Here is a 23,116-nt window from a genome sequence, read left to right as displayed (position 1 = left end):
ACAAGATGAAATCGTGAAGGTTTCGACCTTAATCGAGTCCAAATCAACTATATTGAAGCTCATTCATCCTCTACAAACTATCAGTTTCGTATTTGAGGTAAGAAACTCTTAAAATTGATTTTGTTTTTGGTTGAAGTTTAGGTTAACGTTTGGTTGATTTTGGTCTGAGTTTGCTGGAATATGGTCTGAGTTTGCTTGAATTTCATCTCTTTTGAAGTCGTTTCGTTCTCACTCTGCACCTTTGTTCTAAAATGCATATTTCGTTGAAACACATAGATAATCTAATATTATCTTTTCGTTCTTACTTCAAGAGTAGTTAGCTTCTTGTTTGGTTATGATGTTCGGTCTGAAATAAAACTGAAATAAACTAGAACCGTTATTGTGTTTGCTCTCATGTGCAAACACTACACACTCTTTTAAATTTACAGGTCAAGTAACCATGGAAAATCCACCAAATGATGTACCACTTAAGCGGAACTCAACTGATGTGGGATGGGAGTATGGGGTGTTGTGTGATCCAATAAGTCCAGACAAAGTGAAATGCATCCTCTGTGGGAAAGAGTTCTCCGGTGGAGTTTTCAGGTTGAAGGAGCACATTGCGGGTCAAAAGGGAAATGTGTCTTCTTGTCCAGCATCAAGTAAAGAGGATAAGGAGAAGTGTTTGAAAGCGATTAATGATGTAAAAGAGAGAAAAAGTCAGAAAAGAAAACATGAGGCAGCTTTGAGGGCTGAGGTGAATATCGATAAAGATATCAACACTGATGATCTAGAAGGAGAGCTTGGAACTCTAAAACCTCCTCACTTCCAAGGTCCGATAGATAAATTTGCCACTTGCATTAATCCTGAAGCTTCTTTGGCTACACAGAAAAGACAACAGAGTATCCATGATGCCATTTCTAAAGAGAGGACTCATGTTGTACGCCAATATTGTTCTAGGTGGATCTATGAGGCAAGTATCCCATTCCATGCCATAGATAATGAACCGTTTCAGTTATTTTGTGAAGCATTGGGACAGTTTGGGCCTGTTTGGGTTCCTCCAAGTCAGTATCAGCTGCGTGAACCACTGCTAAATGAAGAATACATAAGGACACAGAAAAAACTGAAGATTCTAGAAGAAGAATGGGATAGAGAAGGCTGCTCTGTCATGACCGATGGATGGAGTGACATGAAAAGGAGAAGCATAATGAACTTGTGTGTCAATTCAAGAGGAGGAACCTGCTTTCTTTCTTCCAAAGATGCCTCAAAGGATTCTCACACGGGTCAGTATATCTTCAACTACATAGACAAGTGTATTGAAGATATAGGAGCTGAGAAGATTGTGCAAGTAGTGACTGATAATGCTACAAATAATGTAGCAGCTGCAAAGCTGCTTAAAGAGAAGAGACCGAGTATATTTTGGACAGGATGTGCTGCTCACACGTTGGACTTAATGCTTGAAGGAATTTCTAAGTTGCAACATTTTGCTAAAGTTATTGATCAAGCCAAGGCTGTCACCGTCTATGTATATGCTCATCATAAAACATTATCAATGATGAGAGCATATACAAAGAAGAGAGACATTGTCAGACCAGGAGCAACAAGGTTTGCAACTTGTTTTCTGACTCTTCATAGCTTGTACGAGAAGAAGGCACAGCTAAAGGCTATGTTTTCCAGCGATGAGTGGCATGAATGTGTGCATTCAAAATCTGTGAAGGGCAAAAACGTGTTTGGTATTGTTATGAGCTTTGGATTTTGGAATGCTGTGATGGGTGTTTTAAAGGTATTCAGCCCTTTGGTGACAGTTTTAAGGCTGGCCGATGGAGAGAAAATCCCATCTATGGGGTTCATTTATGGTGAGATACTTGAAGCTAAGAAGTCTATCATTGAAGCTGCTGATAATTTGGAGAAAAATTACAAACCTGTGTTTCAGATTATAGATGAGAAAATGAAAGGTAGATTGGATTCTCCTTTACATATTGCTGCCTACTTCCTAAATCCATTTTACTTCTATAAAGACCCCAATATCCAGTTTGATAGAGACATCGTAGAAGGATTCCTCACTTGTGTCGAGACTTTTTATCATGGTCACTTTGATAAACAAAATAAAGTCGTGAATCATGAACTTGGTCTTTACAAGAACAAGACTGGGTCGTTTGGCAGAACCTTGGCACTGAAAGGATGTGAAACAAAAGATGACAAGTTTGATCTAGGTTTGTCTTTCTATTTTAGTTATCTTTATTTGCTGATTTTTTTCTTCATTTGATAAGTAACGCAAGTTTAATATTGATAGGAAATTGGTGGTCTACTTACGGATGTGGTGCACCAAATTTGCAAAGGTTAGCAACTAGAATTTTCGCTTTGACTTCTAGTTCTTCTGGATGTGAAAGAAACTGGAGTAGCTTTGAAGGGGTGAGCCTATTCTTTTTTATCTCTCGGTTCTGATTTTAAAAAACTCAGTTTGTATTATTTTTGACAATTCTATCTTCTATTGCAGATCCACACAAAAAAAAGGAATAGACTAGATGTTAATCGGTTAAACAATATAGTTTATGTCCAGTTTAATGCTAGGTTGTTCAATAAGCATAAAAAAATCAGAGAAAAGAATTGTGATGTGATCTTTGAAGATGGCAATGAAGATACGGTGGAAGACTGAATTGCTGAACCTCGTGTAGAATATGAAGACAATGCCGTTAATTATATTCTGGCCGAACAAGCTCCAAGGGTAAGAGATCTTTATGATGATGATTTTGATTCTGAACCTGAAGACATTGTCGAAATGGAGTTTGAACCTGATCTATATCAAGAGGTTCCTCTATTTCATGACTCTCAACCTTCTTAATCAGGTTAGTTTGATGTCTCTCTCAATCCGAAATACATGTCTTGGTCTATTGGTTTTGTTACTTGTTAGCTATTTTGGTTTGCTTAATTGATCTGTTTTTTTTAGCTCAAAAAAGTAGTGTTTGCTTCTTTGATCATCGTGGGACTTTTGCTTATTTGTTGTTCTGATTTCATATGTTTTTCTTACGTGAGTCTCCTTTTCTGATTTTAGCAGGTATCACGTGAAGATCAAACACATCAAGAAGTCCACAATACATGATTACTTGATCTTTGGAGAAGAAAAGGATGAAGATTTTGGTGTCCTTTTAACTCTGTTTTGTTTATTCTCAAGATCAAGACAATATTCTTTTTTATATCATGTATTTTGGACTTCTCTTTTGTTTTTTGAACTAGATGTGAATTTGATCTTGACTTTGATGTCTTTCTAACTTGAAACTCTTACATTTCAATTGAGATGGGAAAAAAATGATGTCCATTCAATTTGTTTGTGCTTTAATTTACACAAGAGAGAATTCTCACGTTGGGCCAATTTTAGTTACTCTCATTGTCTTATTCTTCTTTTTTTTTACTATTTCAATTGGGCTGAACCCGTTTTATATATAAGAAAAGAATGATATTGTTGTTTTTTTATGGGTTGCAAGCCTACAATCCAATTATATTTTTTAAAAAAATAAAACATTAGTAAAAAAATCTAATTTATAACAAATATAATCCTAAATATAAATAAATAATTAAAATAAATAAAAAATACTTGTAAAATTAATCCCCGATTAATCCCCGATTAATCTCCGAATTTTCGTTTAGGCGCTAGACGGATCTCGGCCGTCCGACTAGCGCCTAGCGCAATTTTGAACATGGTATTTATTTCTTGGTTAATTTTTAATTTATTTGTTCTTTATGTAATTGATTTGACGGCTCTTTAGTCTCACTGGTTACTTTGTTCTTTATCTGAAATTGGTGTACCCATCAGAAAGCAACTTGATGGCAAACTATTTGAATTTCTTTTCATTTTTTCGGTAACTGATTTTTTCATATACGGACACGATACATCAGTTGACGCAACGATAAGTATCAAAGAAAATGAATAATAACAAAATCCTGATTTCAAATAAAACAATAATGATATTGTGGACTATTAGAGAAATAGTTAATTTGCTATAAACATTTTATTTTTGTTTTCAGACAAAGTTTCATTTATGGCCCATCGAAATATTATTATTTTGGTACGAGAAGATACAGAAACGATAAGATTGATGTAAATCAATGTTAGTACTACCTTGATTCACATAGACATAGGCATTATGAATCCCATCTTGCATTCTACCATGGTAATTTGTATGCAGCAAAATTCGAAATTTAATATGATTTAAATCTGTGAACTTCTCAAATATTAGCTTGTGAACATGCAATGTTGTAACAATTATTGGATTGTTTTATGATTCTATTTTGTTTATTATCTTAAGAATTATTGGCTCCTAGTTCTTAAATAATCACCTTTTAGAAACAGAAAATTAATGCAGCAGAAAAAAATACAAATGATTGTAAGGAATATACTAGCCAATTTTCGGTTATGATTCAATTATATTTCAAAACAGAATTATACTGTTAGAAATAAAAGCAAGGGAAAAAACATCAATGATCATTGAACATGTCAATTTCAGCCATGTTTATGAATTTAACTTTTTTCCTTGGAGATTGAAATATCCAAATACGACCAGTCAAATTTTTTGTCGGACTTGGATGGCTCAGTTTAACACACACAAGTGTTAAGAAGAAAACCAAAATTAAAAAGAAAAGGTTATGACTGAATCTAAAAACTCTCGACTTTATTCATGAAAAAATTGATTTGCCTTAGCGAGAGCAGCCTACAAGCCTGCAAGCTGCAACCATCTCTCAATACATCTGCAAGTTAAAACTTAAAGTACATACAAGCTTAAGATGTCTGATTAACATTGAAAACAATTGAGATGGCTCGAACATGATGAACTAGACCTGGATCATGTTAAGCTTATTAGAAAGCAAGTCCTAAGATCTTCTTCTTTTCAAATTATAATCGTCCAGAGCAATTAAACATAACACATCGGATTAGATAACAAGAATATAATTTATTATTCCCCTGATATGATATCAGGGCAAATGCACAAGTTGTTTCAATCTGTGTCTCATCTTCACAAGATTATTACAGATCAGATTTTGTTCGGCTAAAACATTTTTCCAACACCATCTTTTCTTGGGACGGATTCTTGAACATCCATCCGGCTCCAATTACCCATTAAAGAAGCCATTTGATCAACCTTATCATACAACCCAAGAAGCCCACCAGTGTGTATGAACAATATCTTTCTTCCTTCCCAGCTTTTGAGATCTTTGTTTATCTCATTTATCAAACCGTACGCAGCTTTCCCACTGGATAAAACACTCGAGATTACTAAAGGGCTAACCACAACTTTAAAATTATTGGGAACAATGAAGAACTAGCAAGACTAACATACCTGTAAACAGGATCAAGAATAACACTAGTAGCACTTGCTACTTTTTTTACAAACTCAAGCTCCTCTGAAGTGTTCATCGCATATCCTTTTCCTTTAGCCTGCAAAAAAAAACATAAGAATCAAAAGCAAATTCTGTATACTTAAGAGAAAGCATTTATCACAATTTTCTATCTAGTGGTGTTTTACAAATGAGCCAACAGATATCACCAGCACGAAATAGGCAACACATAAACAAATGCAAAGGAAGTTTAGTGTTCTTGTAAAAGTAAAATAAAAAGGAGAAGCCTAAGATACTTATGACACTCACATTGTGGATGTTGATAATATCACGAGAGTTAACACCAGCTTGAAGTCCATCAAGAAGGCCTTGGACAAAGTCATAGAAGTAATCAGGATCATCGCAAACCGAGAAAGCATGAACCTGCATGATGAAAGAAATATAACCTGGCCATCTCTCTACTTAACAGTGAGTGATACACCTTAAACTGAAGAGAAGACCATACCTTGGCTTTTAGATTTCCCAACCAAGACCCCAATGAAATACCAGCAATTGTACCACCACTAGCGATCAAACAAAAGAAAAATAAGATGAGAGTGAAGCAAACAAAAGTAAAGAATATAAGAGATTTCACAAGGGAAGCCAAAGCAGAACCTGCCACATGCTACTACAATATCATCAAACTTTAGGCCATCGGTTCTACTTTTAAGCTGCTCCTCAATTTCCCTTGCTGCTTCGATATAACCCCTAGACAATTAATACGAGGAATTCAGCGTTTGAAAAGTGCTCAATCTTGCCTTGTCAAGCTATTGACTAGTGTCTATCCAATATAGAGTAAAGTGAAAAGCTACACACTTAGCTAGATACAAAGTTTCTTTTCATATGAGAACGCAATCTCACCAAGTTCCTAAAGAGTTGGATCCACCAACCGGAATAACATAAGGCTTTTTTCCTTCTTTTTCCAGCTTCTCCTTCAGGGCACTAGTAAGAGCCTGTCATTACCATCATAAGAACTAGTCTTTTCAACAACATCAGGCTAAGCAAAACTACTGATTTCGTGTTAATGTACTCAACCTCACTTCCAATGGAGGAATACTCTTCCTTAGAGATGAGATGAACGTTAGCTCCAACGAGACGCTCTACCAGGAGATTCCCAACCAACCCAGGATCTTGGTCAGCAAGAAGCTGCAAGCAAGGAAACAACACATAGAACACCGAAATGGGAGAAGTGAAAACGGAGATTTGTACAGTGAGAGAAAAAAAACGCAGAAGAAGATGATATGAAAACGGGACCTTGGAGGTGCGGAGAATGAGATGAGCATTGAGATTGAGATAGTTAGATGCGACGGTTGTGGCACGGCAGTGATTGCTCTGGATACCGCCGATGGTGATGACGGTGTCGGCTTGTTGATCGACGGCGTCGGCCATCAGGAATTCGAGTTTTCGGACTTTGTTTCCGCTCAATTCCATGCCGGTGAAGTCATCGCGCTGCGAAAATCGCTGAAAACGGTAAGCGTAGGGAAGCGAGACGCAGAGAAAAAGGAAAAATTGGAGGTGAAGAGATGATGAGACCTTGATCCATAGTTCAGTGCCATTAGGAAGACCAGGAAGATTCCATCGATGGATCGGAGTAGGAAGCTGATGAAGAACATGATCAGGGAAAGGAGAGATTAAAGTAATGAAGAATCAAATCAAACATATAAAGGATCAAAAATTGATGTACGTGAGCGAGGGAGAAAGTGTGGGAAGGAATCGGACGAAGATGAGAAGCCCAAGAAGGAGGAGAGTAAGGATTTTTGGTGAGAAATTCCGCCATTGAAGGTACGGAAGTTGCAGACATTCTTCTTCTTCGTCTACCAAGCTCGAACGCTACTCTTGAGAGTGTCGAGAGTCGTCCTCTCATTTGCTTCGTTGTTCTTCTAGTCGTTGAGGGAGTTGCTCAGTTGACTCTCTCCATTGTCTCTCTTATGGGCCTCGGCCCATTTACTTTTAATTTTTGAAATTAACTTAATTTAACTAAATGGATTTAATTATTTTTTTTTTGTCGACCATATATTTTATTAACAGCTGGAATTACATAAGAGCATCTCCAACGAGAGATGACTCCAACTAGGCCTGGAATGGAGCCGGATATTCGGATTTTTCAAAATATTCGAATCTGGATTCGAATTCACCGGATAATCAGTTTTACTATCCGGATCCAGATTTAAAAACTCCGGATATCCGAAGACCGGATATTCGGTTTGAACCGAATATTTACAGATATCCGATCGGATATCCAGTTTCGTTGATTTAAAAAAAAAACTTTAATTTTTAAAAATTAAAATAAAATAACATAGATAATTAAAATATATCATCATAGCAAGTTACAAATAGCAAAAACTAAAAAACATTCAAGTAACATTCAAATAGCATAAAGTTTAAGAGTTTACATAACAAAAGAGAAAATAGTAATAGAGAAGTTAATTTATCTTCATTTTCATATGGTATCCGTTTTTATGTTCTTATCTCACAATCTAAAATAGAAAATTATCACACAATATGAATTTTTTTTAATCATATGTAAAAGAGTTAAACCAAAAACAATTCTAAATTTAATTTAAAAAAATGAATAAATATTATTAAAAATAAATAAATATTTAACGAACGGATAACGGATATCCGGTTTCAAAATTTTCTATTATCCGGATCTGTATCCGAAATAAACGAATACTTAATTTCACTATCCGGATCCGAATCCAAACTACACGGATATTCGGTTTTTACGGATCGGATAGGACCGGATACCGGATCGGATACCAGATAATAATTCCAGCCCTAACTCCAGTATCACAAGTGGGTCCCTGCATTTTGTTTTTGGATTTAAAAATTAATAAAAAAACTCAAAGTCAGTGATACCGTATGAATAGAGTGAGCTAGATGAATCCGTATGAGTAGGTATCACTGGACAGGTGGCCTGTTTTGATAGGCTGGTGTGTGAAGAAAAAAAATTTTCTGTTCTCTTTTCCTGGAAAATTTTTGGTCGAAAATTTTTCATTCTACAGATAATCTCCGAGAACAATTCGGTTTGGTTTACGATTAAACTGGTAAAGAATTCGCGTTTCTCTCTTCTTTGTTTGTGTGTTGTTGTTGTGATCTCACATTGATTATAGATATATGCTAGATCTGATTTAGGTGTAATCGTTTATAGACTCGTCGACCTCTTTGATCACTCGTCGGTGGAGCTAGTGCTCTTAGACTCGTAGCTTTACTGATTTTGATTTCTGCTACTGAATTCGATTGCTTTCGTTTTGTGTTTTGTTCCAGTTCTGCCTGATTTTGTTGGATTTAATTTGGTTTTCTTGCTGGTGAGTTGTGAAATGTGAATTATCGGAAGTGATAAAGAAGCTTTGAAGAATCAGGACGAACATGAGAAGTGATAAAGAAGCTTTAGATTTGAGTAGTAATGTGAGAGTCAGGGCCGGTCCAGGGCTAAAGCCCATGAAGCAAGGACTTCAGGGTAGCCCATTATATCAAAAATTTTGGAGCAACAAAATATGACTTGATTTTTAATTTTAGCCCATATTTAATTAAAGCTCATCGACATTTTTTTTAAAAAGTAAGGCTATCATAATTTAGAAGAAAAACTGCATTATAAATAGATATTTGGTCTGATGGGGGCATCATTTGATCTTGGGCCTGTTGGAATTCGTACCGGTTTATAACGATTTATAAATACTAATTACAAATTCAATTGCCAGGATTCATACAAATACTGATTTAAATCTAGGTTATGGAGTTTATGAATATACCTTAATATTCTGCAGCGGAACGGTGAGCAAATACAATTCAAGATTATTTTAACACCCCAAGTGTTGTGCCTCTATTGGTATCCACACGTACACAAATTGGATCGGAACGGGTATGCTAGTACATTCGAGATCTAATCTCAAACACTCGTCACACGAGCTTGTTTCTCTTTGGATTTAAAGCTTGTTAGCTTCCTATTGTCTCACAAACAAATATCTCCACGTGATATAGCTTTTGTTTCTTCAAAAGAAATTGATTCCTTCCTTCGCAAGAAAGGAATCTCTGCGTGTGTTATAGCTGTGCGGCTCTCTCACTTTTACATAAGTGTGGAGCTTCTTATTTATATGGAATAATAGTAATCCCTAATCTAATCATATTAGCATTAGCCAAACCCACATCACGTCAAGCCCATTCCTCTTAATCCAATTAAGATTATTAATCATAGTCAAATATATATATATATATATATCTCATATAGATATATATTACATGAAATCCAAAATCCAAATTTATTAAAATTAATCTAATTATATTAGACTTAATTATTTCTTAATCCAATTTGCTTAGGTGTGTGACCCTATAGGATCATATAATATTAGTAACGGGTTCTCAACCCATAGATTATAAGTGGTTTCTAGCAAAACATTATAACCACCTAATATTATATTATAACCACCTAATATTATATGATTGTCAAATCTCGACATTACAACTTTAACTAGAGTAAAGTACAAATAATTTCAGGACATTCCCAACAATCTCCCACTTGTACTGGAATCATCTATTCCTATAATCCTTTTGTTTCTATATCTCGATCTTAGTATAAAGCAAGAAACAGTGTCATCTTTATCAAGCTAGATCATGTTTATCGAACTCTGATTTGTACTGATTAAACAAACGACTGACATTCACCTCGTTTGAGCGCGGCCACGCATTTCTCAGTATAAAATCTTTGATAGGCCCAAAGATATTTATCTCCCATTATATAGGAGGGACAAATCCCATCTTGTTTCATCCTTGTTCCTTACACAATTCATAGTGTGCCCGATCACTGTCTTTATAATCACCTTTTACGGCTGACGTTTGACAAAGTCAAAGCAAACTAATCCATGTACAAGAAATCATGATGAACTCAGGTCAAAGGACTATACTTTATAGTTGTGATGAAAAACTCTTATGACACTCATATAACAATATTGTAGAGTTCTCATAGCGGGTCAGTCCAATCATGTGTTCCCAAACACATATCTATGCGATTGACTTGATACGACATATCAATGACTCCACGAAACATAGTCATCAGTCACCTCACATACTAGTCATTAATAGTTATTAAAGTCCCATTTTAATAACCTTGACTAGGGACTTCAATAATTTAAATCATCTTCCACTTATAGAGTTTCGTGACATACTTGATGATCTATAAGAATGACATAAATTATTTTGGGACTACTAATTAATTATCCAATAATAAAATAATACTGAAACAAATTTCATTATTTTGAAAAAAAACCAAATGTATGTAAACATGAACATCATATCATAAAAGAAATTAAAACCTCCCACTAAAAATAAGATTACATCTTTATGAATCTAATGCCTATCACAGCAGTATGACTCTCATGCTTAGGCTGCAGAAGAGGTTTCGTAAAAGGATCAGCAACATTTGCATCCGTAGGAACTCTGCTAATCTTCACATCACCTCTATCAATAATCTCACGAATGAGGTGATATCTTCTTTGAATATGCTTGGATTCTGGTGTGACCTAGGTTCTTTCGCTTGTGCGATGGCTCCATTGTTATCACAGTAAAGATCAACAGGGCCAGAGATGCTAGGAACCACACCAAGCTCAGTAATGAACTTCCTAATCCAAACAGCCTCCTTAGCTGCTTCAGAAGCAGCTATATACTCAGCTTCAGTTGTAGAGTCTGCCACAGTGCTCTGTTTAGAACTCTTCCAACTCACTGCTCCTCCATTGAGAGAAAAGACAAATCCAGATTGTGATCGAAAATCATCCTTGTCTGTCTGAAAGCTGGCATCTGTGTAACCACTCAAAACAAGTTCTTCACTTCATCCATAAATCAAAAACTTATCCTTAGTTCTTCTCAAGTACTTAAGGATATTTTTGACTGCTATCCAGTGACTTTCACCTGGATCAGACTGGTATCTGCTCGTCATGCTCAAAGCACATGCAACATCTGGGCGAGTGCAGAGCATAGCATACATGATAGATCGAATAGCAGATGCATATGGAATCTTACTCATGCGCTCTCGCTCATCATGTGTCGAAGGACACTGAGTCTTGCTGAGAGTTATGCCATGAGACATTGGTAGAAAACCTTTCTTAGAATCATGCATATTGAACCTACGCAAGACCTTTCTATATAAGTATCTTGACTTAGTCCAATCAATTTGTTTAATCTATCTCTATAGATTCTTATTCCAAGAATATAGGCAGCTTCTCCCATGTCTTTCATTGAGAAACAACTACTTAGCCATGTCTTAACAGACTGAAGTAGAGGAATATCATTCCCAATGAGCAGTATGTCATCTACATACAATACCAGAAAAGCAACTGCGCTCCCACTAGTCTTCTTGTAAACACAAGGTTCTTCTTCATTTCTAATGAAATCAAACTCTTTGATTGCCTCATTAAAAGGAAGATTCCAACTCCGAGATGCTTGCTTCAAACCATAAATAGAACGATGAAGCTTGCATACCTTCCTAGCAGTTTCAGGAGATGTGAAACCTTCAGGTTGTGTCATGTACACATCCTCTTCGAGATTTCCATTAAGGAAAGCTGTTTTCACATCCATTTGCCAAATCTCATAATCATAATAAGCGGCAGTTGCTAGGAGAATCCGAATAAACTTAAGCATTGCGACTGGAGAATAGGTTTCATCATAGTCTATACCATGAATTTGCTTGTAACCTTTCGCCACCAATCTAGCTTTGTATATCACTATATTACCATCCATGTCTGTTTTCTTCTTGAAAACCCATTTACACTCAATGGCTTTAACACCATCAGGTAAATCTACCAAAGTCCAAACTTTTTTTTCTGACATGGATCCCATTTCGGATTCTGCGACTTGTAGCCATTTCTCGGAATCAGGGCCCATCATTGCTTCTCCAAAAGATGTAGGTTCATCACTCTCTATAAGTAAAAGATCATGATGATCCATCACCTAATCCCCAAACCTATTAGGTTCCTGACGAATTCTTTCGGACCTACGTACCTCAGGTTCCACAGGAGTTGATTCTACAACTCTTCGTAGATCCAATTGATGTTCTTCCTCAAGAGTTGGAACATCCTCCTGTGACTCTCGAACTTCTTCGAGTGATACTTTACTTCCACTAGTTCCCTTTGAAAGAAATTCTCTTTCTAAAAAGGCACCATTCCGAGCAACAAACACTTTGTTCTCAGCAGAGTTGTAAAAGAAATAACCGTTGGTCTCTTTGGGATAACCTACGAAGTAGCACTTATCAGATTTGGGTCCAAGCTTATCAGTAAACATACGTTTAACATAAGCATCACAACCCCAAATTTTAAGAAAAGACAAATTAGGAACTTTTCCTGTCCACATCTCATATGGTGTCTTTTCAACTAATTTTGATGGAATTCTATTTAGCATGAACGCAGCAGTTTCTAAAGCATATCCCCAAAAGGATAATGGAAGATCTGTGTGACTCATCATTGATCGAACCATATCTAATAGAGTTCGATTTCTCCTTTCAGACACACCATTCCATTGCAGTGTTCCTGGAGGAGTGAGTTGTGAAACGATTCCACATTCTCTCAGATGATCACTGAAAACTTGGCTCAAATATTCTCCTCCGCGATCTGATCGAAGAGATTTAATCCTTTTGCCAAGTTGATTTTGTACTTCACTTTGGAACTCCTTGAACTTTTCAAAGGATTCAGATTTATGTTTCATTAGGTAAACATAACCATATCTACTGAAGTCATCAGTAAATGTGATGAAGTACTGGAAGTTTCCTCTAGCATTTAAACTCATTGGTCCACATACATCTGTATGTATAAGGCCCAATAGATCACTAGCCCTTTCACTGTGTCCAGTAAATGGAGCCTTAGTCATTTTTCCCAACAAACAAGATTCACATGTTTCATATGATTCAAAATCAAATGATTTCAAAAGTCCATCACCATGAAGCTTCTGAATGCGTTTCTCATTTATATGGCCCAAACGACAATGCCAGAGAAAAGTTGGATTTAAGTCATTAGACTTAAACCTCTTTGTACGAATGTTATAGACCGGCATATTTTGGTTTAGAACATAGAGTCCATTCTCTAATGGAGCACTACCATAAAACATATCATCACGATCAAATGAACAACATTTGTTCTTGATCGAAAAATGAAAACCTTCCATGTCCAAACATGGAATAGAGTTGATATTCTTGTTTATAGCAGGAACATAATAGCAGTTCTTGAGTTCTAAAACCATGCCTGAAGGCAAAGACAATGAATATGTCCCCACTGCTAATGCTGCAACTTTTGCACCATTAGCCACACGTAGGTCCACTTGTCCTTCTTCCAAGGTTCTGATATTCTTTAGACCTTGCACATTTGTACAAATGTGAGCGCCACAGCGGGTATCCAATACCCAAGGAGTAGAACCAGAAGTGGTAACATTTACCTCTATAACATAGATACCCAGAGAAGAAATCTCAAAAGTTTTCTTCTCTTTCAGATCTTCCAAGCAATCAAGGAGGTTTGATTCACTCAATGTGTCCTTCACAAGGACATATCGCAATGAATAGGAATTTTGAGGGTTTGACATAACTGTTGAAAAAAAATAAAAGCAGAAGTTAATATGATGTTTAGAAATTTTGAGCATTCTCAACAATTAAGAAAACTCACACTATACTCAAAACAAAAATTTCCTCAAATGAGTAAAGTGATCCAAGATCCGTTTTTCACCAGAATCCAAGTGAGCTTTGGCTCCACCCCCGAATATCTAGCTATTTAGGTAAGCAACATCCTTGCTAATTATATCCAATATAATTCTTGGTTGTGGATGACTTCTTTTGTCCAATCCAACCTTATGTCTCTAAGCCCAAAACCATTTAGATAGCTTAGTCAAGTAAACCAATTTTGTTTCACATGGTAACCGTTACAATCTGTCTCACTCTCAAATAATTGTAAACCGCTGCTTTGGCAGACCCGCCATACAACCATTTAAGTTTTAACAGTTGATAAGATTGGAGAGACATCAAATTACTTAACATTTATTGAGGAATTAATATTAATCCAATTTTATTTTATATTAAAATTTATATCTAATATAAATAGTTAAATATAACTCATACATATCTTATATGTATTAATTGGATTACAAATAATTAATTTGATTTTAATCTAATTAACATTATAAACTATTTCATAACTTATCTTCATTAATTTTATAAAATAAATAAAAGATCGTGTCAAAAACATCTAAAGATTTTTGACTTTAGCCGAACCAATCGTATCATAAACCGAACCAGCACAAGTGATTCAATACGATTTCAACAAGTCACAAGATGCACATATTATATTGTTTTCAAAACCAAGCAATCAAGCATTACTATAATACTGTTGCATAACTTATATGTATTATCAGATATGTGTGATACTACATGACAAAAAGCATGCTACTGGACACTATGATATTAATTACGTACTCGACATCAAATATGATTGGCACTGAAACACTTTCATGCAAATATATAAATTCTGGACATAACCTAATTGTAATCAAATTACAACTTAAAAAAATTATTATATGGGTCCAGTTTCAACAATCGTATTTCGCAAACTAAAATCACAAACCTTATAATTTAATCAAATTAAATAATAAAATATGATTTTACGGAAATATCGATTACACTCAATTATAGATGCTTGATCTCAAATCCTAATCCAATTAGGATCAAACCAATTTTAGGTCTATAATCAGATTATAGATTTCACATGTTCATCTATATTAATATATAGTTCGATTATCCTAGATCAGATTTCAATATTATACATGTCGGCTCTGATACCATTGTTGGAATTCGTACCGGTTTATAACGATTTATAAATACTAATTACGAATTCAATTGCTAGGATTCATGCAAATACTGATTTAAATCTAGGTTATGGAGTTTATGAATATACCTGAATATTCTGCAACGGAACGGTGAGCAAATACAATTCGAGATTATTTTAACACCCCAAGTGTTGTGCCTCTATTGGTATCCACACGTACACAAACTGGATCGGAACGGGTATGCTAGTACCTTCGTCACACGAGCTTGTTTCTCTTTGGATTTAAAGCTTGTTAGCTTCCTATTGTCTCACAAACAAATATCTCCACGTGATATAGCTTTTGTTTCTTCAAAAGAAATTGATTCCTTCCTTCGCAAGAAAAGAATCTCTGCGTGTGTTATAGCTGTGCGGCTTTCTCACTTTTACATAAGTGGAGCTTCTTATTTATATGGAATAATAGTAATCCCTAATCTAATCATATTAGCATTAGCCAAGCCCACATCACGTCAAGCCCATTCTTCTTAATCCAATTAAGATTATTAATCATAGTCAAATATATATATATATCTCATATAGATATATATTACATGAAATCCAAAATCCAAATTTATTAAAATTAATCTAATTATATTAGACTTAATTATTTCTTAATCCAATTTGCTTAGGTGTGTGACCCTATAGGATCATATAATATTAGTAACGGGTTCTCAACCCATAGATTATAAGCGGCTTCTAGCAAAACATTATAACCACCTAATATTATACGATTGTCAAATCTCGACATTACAACTTTAACTAGAATAAAGTACAAATGATTTCAGGACATTCCCAACAGGTACCAGCCCTTACGCTTTAGGCGTCATATGAGCTTGGGCCAGCCCTGGACTGAGAGTTGTGACTTGGGAGCTAGGCCTTGCCAAGGAATCGCTTGAAAGAGTAGCTGAGGAGGAGGAGAGTCAATTGGGAACTAGGCAGAATATGAGAAATGAGAAAGCTTTAGATTTGAGTGGTAATGTGAGAGTTGTGACTTCGGAGCTAGGCGTTGCTAAGGAATCGCTTCATAGAGTAGCTGAAGAGGAGAGTGAATTGTGCATGTTAATGGAGTCTCTCAAGCTAGAGCTTCAAAACGTGAAGAAAGAACATTCACAGCTTAAAGAGAATGAGCAGAGAGAAACAGATCAAGCTATTGAGGAGTTAAAGAAAGAAGCCGAAGATGCAAAGACCGAACTCTTGCTGCTCGAAGAAGAGCTCAAGATTGCTCTATTCGAGGCTGAAGAAGGAAAAGCTGCAGAGGAAAACGACAAGGAGCACTTAAGCACTAAGAGCTTGCAGCACTTAAGCACTTAAGCTGATGAAAGAAAGTGTTGGTGAACTAACTGAGACTGAAGCACTAAGAGCTTGCAGAGATGAAACACTCAAGAAACTAGAGATGAGTGAGAGAGAGATTGAAGAAAGCAGAGATGGCCAAAGAAGCCACAGTTGTCGTGGACGCAGAGCTTAAACGACGGCGTAAAGCAGCGAGTAGGATCTTAGCAGAAGAGAGCTAAGTATGAAGCTATGGCTAAAGATAATAGGATTGCTTGTTGTGTGAACTCAAACAACAAAAGAATGTTGTTCCCAGATGGTATCAATACACTACGGAAAGCTCTTTTGGGGTCTCATACACCACAGATGGTATCAATACACCACGGAAAGCCGAAAGTGAATCCCCTCTTGCTAAGAAAATGAGGTGAGAACATTGTTTTGGTTTCTCTTTTGGGGTCCCATTGATCCAAAGAAGAAGGCTCTGAAACGTTTGCTGACATGTACTGGTCATGTTCATTATTTCAGGAGAAGTCACATTTCAAATCATACAGAGATCCGTAGCTATAGGGATATGTTGCATTTAAAGGTTAAATCGGGTGTGAATCAGCAGATAAGACCTCCATTTTCAGTACTAGCCCACAATACCACAAGTGTTGACTGCACAGAGGATCAGATTCAAACAGATTGTGCAAAAGAGAGTAATGGTAAACAACTCTGCGCAAATTTCTTGTTGTTGTTTTACGGTAATTATGTGAGCATAAACGTAACAAGAAGTGTTTCTTAAGAAAGATGATCCAAAGGTAACAGCTTTTATTCTGTTCATCCCCATCCACGGGTTCGTTGGAGGTGCATTTTAGGTTGGGGATCACTACTGTGCAAAAAAAAACAAAAATATATTAAAAAATAGCTATGAACCCCACACATGAGTTTCATTGTTGGAGATGCCCTAAGTTACAATACACACTATACTATTTTATAATGTTGATTCTGAGTTCTAGCTATTTTAGCAAGACTATCTACTTCCTGCACTATATTACGTCTAACATACATGAAAGAAAAAAGCCTAACTTTTGAGGACAGATTAACAATATCCTTAACATACATTGAGATATTAATATTACACCATCCGATATGTTGCTTCGACTTCAGCAATCCATTGATACTTTGAAACAGAAGATTGTTATCTCCAACAAACAAAACTTTTTGATATGCTAGTTTGCTGATTTCCTTAACAGCCATTAATAGTGCATGTGATTCAGCTGCTAACGGGGTTGGCACTGGGGCAATTGATGAGCTTCCATACATTACTTTCTGGCCATTGGTTTTATATAGAGCCCAAGCTATACCCGCACATGTTTGAGGTGATGTCCACGAAGCATCTACAAAGCAACAAAACTTGTTTCCATGACTGAAAACATATTGAATGGACTGGATCTGAGGAGGCTGGGATCGAGAATCATTTGTAGATGAAATCTCTTCATTCCAAGTTTTCGATAGCTCCCATAACCGATGATCCATTGAAGCTTTGTTAATCACCTGAGGAATAAAATCCTTCTTGTTTTTAAAAATAAGCATATTTCTCATTTTCCAAATTCTCCATGCAACAAATGAAATTAGACTAGCATCTTGCTTTGCAGGAGAACAAAGAAGCCTTTCATTCATATTTTTGATCAAAGTGGAGATTTCTAAAGTATCACCTGGGGGAGCATGTAGTGGAGCTAATTTCCAAATTTCATTGGAAACTCGACATTGAAAAAGAATATGGTTCAGCATTTCTTGATGCTCTCCACATAAATGACAGTTGTGATCCATTTTGCAACTTCTTCTACCGAGTATTTCAGCAACTGGAAGACTGTTATGAACCACTCTCCACCAAAAATTCTTTAATTTAGGAGGAATATCCAGCTTCCAAATCGCCTGATAGATTGATTTTACCACTGGATCAGTGTTGCGATGAGTATTTTTTTTTTTTTTTGAATAAATGTTAAATTTGTATTCAAAAGAAAAAAAACAAACTGTTCTTACATACTTTTTTTTTCTGTTTACCAAGAAACAGAGCATGAATTTGAAAACTAATCGTATGAGATTATCGTGATGAAAACCACACAGTCATACCATCCCCATATCTCGTGTCCCCACTCTCTCGAATTATACTCAACTGGTTTCGAATCGCTTTGTCAATCAGTTTTGCCAGGCGATCCTCCGACCAAGGCGCCTCTCCATGTTTCCTCTTGTTTCGCTCCCTCCAGATGGAATAGATAGTGGCTTGGAAAGTATACCGAACCAGAAAAGTGGTAGTAGTAGACCATGGTGGCTTGATGAGAAGCTCAGTCACTGTATCCCAGTCAACAACAAACCGATTAAGAAGAAGCCCTTTTGCTAAGGTTCCCCAAACTTTCCTTGCAAAAGCACACTCGAAGAACAGATGATTCCGGGTTTCCAACGGGTCGTTGCAGAAGACACAAGAAGCGTTTGCATTACTGTTCCAAGTCTTTATTCTGTCCCCGGTGGCGAGTCTGTTTTTGAATGCTAACCAAGTGAGGAAGGAGTACTTTGGGGTAGTCTGGGGGAACCAAACCCCTCTGTACCAGTCCACTCTCGGTTTAGCCTGACGAATGTGCATCCATGTGTCCTTTGAGAGGAATGTGTCTCTGTAGATGTCATTTTTTCCTTTCCAGCGAGGTATATCTGTTTCTGACAGCTCCCTCACGTTCGAAAACAGAGTTAGGTGGGCTTCAATATCTCTATAGATAGCCCTGCGATGTCTTCTCCTTCGTGGTTTGTCTAATGCTTCCCCTACAGTGGCTTGTTGCGGTATTCCCATATCTATGAACCCTTGAGCACCTGTGCTCTCATACAAGCATCCAAGGTCACACCACGGATCATACCAGAATGAAGCTTTATCACCACTTCGAGTCTCTACAGCATAAAAAGTCCTAGCCAGGCCTCTGTATTTGAGAAGTTTTTTCCACATCCAGGATCCCAAGCAACTCGTATTTGGGACCGCCCAAAAAGAACCTTGTCTGATCAAATATCTCTTTACCCAGCACACCCACATGGAGTTAGATGAGGAGAGAATTCGCCATATCAGTTTCAAACAACAAACTTTATTTGCTTCTTCAAGAGATCTTATACCCAATCCTCCCTCTTCTTTTGGATTACAAACATCTTTCCAGGCGACTTTAGCTTTCCGTGTGTTAAGGGTAGGGCCAGACCACAGGAATGCAGAGCATATGCTATCAATTTCCGTAATGCAAGCTTTTGGAAGACGAAAAGCAGCTATCCAGAAATTAATGGTACTGAAGATTACTGAACGGAGGAGCTGTAGCCTACCAGCGAAGGAAAGGTTACGTGCGGTCCAAGAGCTGATTCGGTTCCGGATTTTTTCAATGAGAGGAAGGTAGTCAGCAGCAGACATCCTCTTCGTTGTTAATGGTAAACCCAAATATCTGACTGGAAGCTCACCATGAGCAAAAGGAAATTGACCCAAAATCTCAGCCTGCACTGTGTCTGAAATGCCAGCCATAAACAAAGTGGATTTCTCCAGACTTATCCTGAGACCTGATCTCTGAGCAAACTCATTAAAAACCTGCAGAACGTTCTCAATGGATCTTTTTTCACTAGCAACAAAGACCATCAGGTCATCTGCAAAACATAGATGAGTGAGCGACATCTTACTACAATTTGGGTGGTACGCAAAAAGCTTCTCTTCAGCTGCTTTGTCAAGCCTTCTAGAGAGAACATGCATACACATCACAAATAGGTAGGGTGAGAGTGAACAGCCTTGCCTCAGACCTCTTTTGCTTCCAAAATAGCCAGCAAGTTCACCGTTAATTTGCACAGAAAAAGAGGCTGAGGTAATGCAGAGGTGAATCCAGTGAATAAACTCCCTTGGGATCCCCAAAGCTTCCATGATGTTCAAGAGAAAAGGCCATTGAACTGTATCAAATGCCTTGGATATATCTATTTGCATCGCACATTTAGGGGAGATGTTTTCCCGATGATAGTCTTTCACTATCTCTGTCGCAAGTAAGACATTTTCCATCAACAACCTGTTCTGAACAAATGCTGACTGATTTGGTGCTATGAAGTTTGGTAAGATCCTCTTTAACCTGTTGGCAAGGATTTTAGAGATTTTCTTATACAAAACATTGCAGCAAAAGATAGGTCGATAATCCTTCATCTCTGTGGCTTCTTTTCTCTTCGGTATGAGAGCTAAGATAGTCGAATTGATTCCTTTGGGAAGGAACCCCGTTGTGAAGAAGGATTGGATCGCAGTGGTTACGTCCTCGCCAATGACTGGCCAAGCATCCTTAAAAAATTCGCTGGTGAAGCCATCAGGGCCAGGAGATTTATTCTTTGGCATTGAAAGAATAGTCGTCTGAATTTCCTCTCTAGTCACTTCCTTAATCAGAATAGCTTTCTCCTCCTCGGCACATTGGTAATTCAGGATACCGCGCAGCTCGTCTGGAGACCAGGGATCGAAATCATCTGGTTCCTTCATTAAAAACTCGGAAAAATACTTTACGGCCTCAGCCTTTATCTCCTCCTGTGATGTAGCCAGAGTACCGTCTGGACACTTTATTTCTCGGATGCTATTCTTCATTTCCCTCAGCTTTGCCACTGTATGGAAGGTTTTGTTACACTTATCACCCACTTTTAACCAGTGCAATTTAGCTTTCTGACTTAAATACTTCTCCTCTATATCGGCTAATCTCATCCACTTGTCAAATGCATCAGCCTCCTCCTCCACTGCAAGATCACTCGGGTTCATCATCGTTTGGCTCTGCAGAGCACAGAGCTTGGTATAAGCAGCATTGGTTCTCTTAGTGATATCAGCTGTGATTTCCTTTCCCAGTTTCCTCAGTTTTGGCTTCATGTACTTCAATTGTTTCGATAGTCTGAACATGGCAGATGTAGAGGTATGTAGCGGTGGCGACAGCTCCCAATCCGCTTTGACCTCATGGAGAAAATCTGGATGCAAAGAGGTGGTATTAACGTATTTGAAAGGCCTCTTTGTACGCATTGTGGCTTCCTTAATATAGAATCTGCAGCGAAGGTGGTCAGAGCATCCGCCTGGTTCAAATACACTGTATGACCTGTCATATTTCTGCATCCATTCCTTATTAACTAGTAGTCTATCAAGCTTCTTACAGATCACCCCTTCCTTCCTTTTGTTACACCAGGTAAATGTTGGCCCCTGATACCCTAAGTCAGACAGCTCGCAGTTCCTAACCATATCCTGAAAGTCTTGCATTCCCGGAGGAACCATAGGCGATTGAATATACATAGAGTGCTCAGGCCCCTCTAGTATTTCATTAAAATCACCACAGAGTGCCCATGGAGTATTCCGAAACATAGGAAAACTGTAATGATATCGAATATCATTCCAAAGATCCTTTCTGTCATGCATGAAGTTTGACGCATAGATGAATGAAATAAAAAATTCCACATCACTTCCTTCGATCAGAATCGATACAGTGAGCATCTGTGCTGATTTATAAAAAGGAGTAATCCTGACATTGTTCCTCCAAACTATCCATAGTCTGCCCAATCTGTGCTCCTCATAGTTTGTTAGTAGCGACCACCCATTGAAAAGCTTGTTACAAATCTGTTCAGCCTTTCCTTCTTTAACTTTTGTTTCAATCAGACAACCAAAATCGAAATTGCTTCTCTTTATCCACTCTCTAATAACCTCATGTTTACTGTTTTTGTTAAGCCCCCTAATATTCCAGAAGAAACCTGACATCAGAGTTGTTTGGTGGTGCGACGTGTTTCTCGGGAACCATTGTTGGTGTCCGTAACTTTAGTAGCGGTGGAATGAGAAAGAAACTTATGTCGATTCTTAGAACTACGGGCTAAAGTCTGTCTAAGCACTCCCCCTGCAGTTTCCGTTGGGTCAGTAATATTTTCTTGCTCAGTCGTCTTGTCATTCGTCTGAACTTGCTCTGCTTCCTTTACATTGTCAACCGCTGCAACTGTTACCTTTACCGGTTCAGTAGTTGCTGGGAGCTGACTCTCCACTTCCTCTAACTCCTCTATAGCTTGCCCATCGTCAGCTTTTCCACTGAGAACTGCATACCTCGAGTTGGATAAGATGGAGACTTCCCCAAATTTTAACTCTGTTTTTTTACTTGGGCTTTTGCTTGTTTTTGTTGGAGTAGACCACTCCTTTTCTTCCACCCGTGTGTCCACCGATTGTTCTGTTATCTGCTGCACTGGGTTGTCCCTCACAGAAGATCTCCCATGCTCGACGACAGTGTTAGCTTTTCCTATCTGTCTTTGCGGTTCTAAAGAGGGCGTAGTGCTTTCCATCGGGGTTTCACTTCTCACAACATTTTGGTTCACAGCTTTTAAACCAATGCAATCTTTCTCAACGTGTCCCCATTTCGAACAGCCTATGCAACGAGGAGGTAACCATGGGAATAAGTACTCTACCACTGTGTCTGGTCCCATGTCGGATTTGAAACAGAACTTTTTTGGAAGTTTCTTTGTCAAGTCCACTTCAACAAACACCTTTGCTTCTTCCAGATTCTTACAAGCCTCAGTATCCGGGTGCAGCTTCTTTGGTTTGCCAAGAGGACTAGTTAGAGCACTTAGTCCCTTCCAAGAGAACAATTTCGGTGGAACATGTTTCACTATCACCCAGAGTGGGATTGATGTCATCTCCTTTTGTT

The 23,116-nt window shown here is 37.5% G+C and overlaps 1 protein-coding gene and 2 pseudogenes across 1 annotated transcript; 2 read left to right on the top strand and 1 right to left on the bottom strand.

Moving 5' to 3' along the window:
* The first annotated feature begins 439 nt into the window (after positions 1 to 439).
* LOC18010932 lies at positions 440 to 2,632 on the top strand (annotated as a pseudogene).
* A 2,251-nt stretch (positions 2,633 to 4,883) lies between these two features.
* On the bottom strand, positions 4,884 to 7,278 carry LOC18010784 (bifunctional D-cysteine desulfhydrase/1-aminocyclopropane-1-carboxylate deaminase, mitochondrial). Its single transcript, XM_006393352.2, has 10 exons — positions 7,031 to 7,278; positions 6,880 to 6,945; positions 6,601 to 6,795; positions 6,382 to 6,492; positions 6,208 to 6,299; positions 5,962 to 6,054; positions 5,813 to 5,870; positions 5,617 to 5,730; positions 5,310 to 5,407; positions 4,884 to 5,223 (listed from the first exon to the last, which is right to left on the bottom strand). The coding sequence occupies exons 1-10, from the start codon at positions 7,208 to 7,210 to the stop codon at positions 5,019 to 5,021; spliced, it is 1,212 nt and encodes a 403-aa protein (XP_006393414.1). The 5' UTR covers positions 7,211 to 7,278; the 3' UTR covers positions 4,884 to 5,018.
* Positions 7,279 to 15,244: 7,966 nt separating this feature from the next.
* LOC112082976 lies at positions 15,245 to 16,681 on the top strand (annotated as a pseudogene).
* The last annotated feature ends 6,435 nt before the right edge of the window (positions 16,682 to 23,116 follow it).

This window comes from Eutrema salsugineum, unplaced genomic scaffold (genome assembly GCF_000478725.1).
Source record: "Eutrema salsugineum unplaced genomic scaffold, Eutsalg1_0 scaffold_7, whole genome shotgun sequence".
In the NCBI taxonomy this organism is placed as follows: Eukaryota; Viridiplantae; Streptophyta; class Magnoliopsida; order Brassicales; family Brassicaceae; genus Eutrema; species Eutrema salsugineum.
The sequence above is the reverse complement of the archived record's forward strand: the minus strand, read 5'-3'. Positions and strand labels throughout refer to the sequence as shown.